Consider the following 1,985-nt stretch of genomic DNA (forward strand, 5'->3'; position numbering starts at 1 on the left):
CATGATTGTGTTGCCGAGGCGGCAAGCTCCTAATGTGGCAGCTGGAGCCCCTAGAGACGTACCACATCTTTTGATATTGAGTTATACGGGAAGCTCTTAGTGCCAACCAGCTGCAGCAAGCAGAAGAATAAAAGCAAAGATAGTTCCATTCGGTAACCAATTTGTACTCATCATATTCTCGCAGAAACACTGAACGGTGTCCTCGTAACTACTGATCTAGTGGCATCACAGTACCGCTCTTCTAGGTCGACAGAAACTGTTCCTAGTGGAGAATCGCTCTGCAGCACATCCCCTTTGTCCATGACAATTATCTTCAGAACGGCAGGTCCAGGTATCAGCACGCGGAAGACAAAGTGCTCGTAGAAATTCGGATTGCAGTTGCTGCACAAACACCAAAACAGGTAAAGCCGCTTGCACTAGGAGAGCAAAGCTACGGAAATGACACATTCACGCTGCAGTGCGTGAGCAGCATTGCTAGTCTGGCCACCTTGAAACACCCCAACTTTCAACCTGAACTATAAACCAGAAATTTGCAGTTTATCTGCTTTCGCGCACTTCGCAGGCTCACCCGTCAAACACTCGGTCAGAGACAACAACCTGCTGTCCGAGCTGCAGTTTTAAGTATGGATCGCTCATTCCTATTGCGTCTACATTTTGCAGGTTTCGCGCTGTCAAGACGTAAACGTGCGCAACCACCACTTCTTCCATCCAGCGGTGCATAGGAGGTGCAATCAACACTGCTGGCGGCGGATAGCCAGCTGTAGCCACTGTAGACGCGCCTGAAGCGATACTGCTTGCTGGTTGATGCACGCGCTGTAGTCGGGTCTCTGTTGCATTGTCGGCCGCAGAGCCACCTGTCGCATTGTCTTGAGTAATACTGAGGGCATTTTCCATTGAAGTAATGTCTGTCACCCTCACCCATCCCTGAACAACACCGTAAGGAGCCCTGAGTAGCCTAAGTAGCAACACACCCACTACACGCCCCGTCGAGGCTTTCACGGCTATCGTTGCAGCTCTGCACTGTCCAGTGTCTCACCTTAAGAACGGCTATTTTCTTCTTGGCCTCTCCCCAAACCAGCGGGAGGGCCAAGTTGAGGGTGGGAAGCACTGAGAAACTGTCGAACCACAACAGGCTTTGGTTCCGGTCGAAGTAGGTGCTCGTCTTCTTCAGCCGACATACCAACTCACCGCGCTGCACGTCAAGTGCGTAGCCGAAGCCAGCCTGGGGATCATCACATACCTCCCGTCGGTATCCGCCACCCTGCAACAGTCCAAGCCCGCACACTCCCATACAGGCAAAATGTGTTCGTCTTAAGACTGGGTGCCGGTACTTGCACTTGGTTTTCTAACTGAAATATTTCAGGCAGATCTTCATGATATTTGTAGAAACGGAAAATGAAGTTGGAAAACGCACGGCTTCGCGGAGTCTCGCCAGTTCGGTTTCGATTTCGAAGATCTCTAGTTCAAGTTCTTGCTGGTCCGACTGTCCCACCTGTGCGGCGCAGCACGAAAAGCAAACTAAACCAGCAAAGGAGGTAAGCATGTGCTCTGCGAGAGTCTGGGTCACACTATAGCCACATCGCAGACAGTAAGGAATGTGCAACGAGGGGAGGGTCGCTGGTGACTTGCCAGGTTGTCCCGTTCGCGTCCTCTGAGCTGTGTCTTGAGGCGCTTTAGCTTCTGTTCCAGACATCTGTGCGGATAAAGACGATGAGACAAAAACACAGCAGGTATACTAGTCATGCGCCATGAACGGGGAGAGGCCCAAACATGCGGCTAGTAGGTTAACTATGCGGGTGTCAAAAACATGATACGGTCCTTGCGTACATTCTATGGAAGTCCACGAAGCTCTGGGTGATCGTGTCGTATATGTAGAATGCATTCTCGTGGGGATATCTGAGAATGCACACAGCATGAGGCAGCCTGCAGGCAGAGGAACTGAAGATGGCAGTCCGAACACATCTATCGTCTCCATGAGGCAGCTA

General features: G+C 51.2%; 1 protein-coding gene across 1 annotated transcript in view; it reads right to left on the bottom strand.

The window, feature by feature from the left end:
- EMH_0066930 (C2 domain-containing protein, putative) overlaps window positions 1–1,543 on the bottom strand; it is a gene marked incomplete at both ends in the record, with an annotated part of 4,071 nt that extends 2,528 nt beyond the window's left edge. Inside the window, 4 exons of the mRNA XM_013498563.1 lie at window positions 235–381; window positions 569–924; window positions 1,037–1,261; window positions 1,415–1,543. Of these exons, the coding sequence (XP_013354017.1) occupies window positions 235–381; window positions 569–924; window positions 1,037–1,261; window positions 1,415–1,543 (857 nt within the window). The remainder of the gene's footprint in view (window positions 1–234; window positions 382–568; window positions 925–1,036; window positions 1,262–1,414) is intronic.
- Window positions 1,544–1,985: the final 442 nt, after the last annotated feature.

Source organism: Eimeria mitis, genomic scaffold, assembly GCF_000499745.2.
Source record: "Eimeria mitis Houghton genomic scaffold, Emh_scaff3526, whole genome shotgun sequence".
Lineage (NCBI taxonomy): Eukaryota > Apicomplexa > Conoidasida > Eucoccidiorida > Eimeriidae > Eimeria > Eimeria mitis.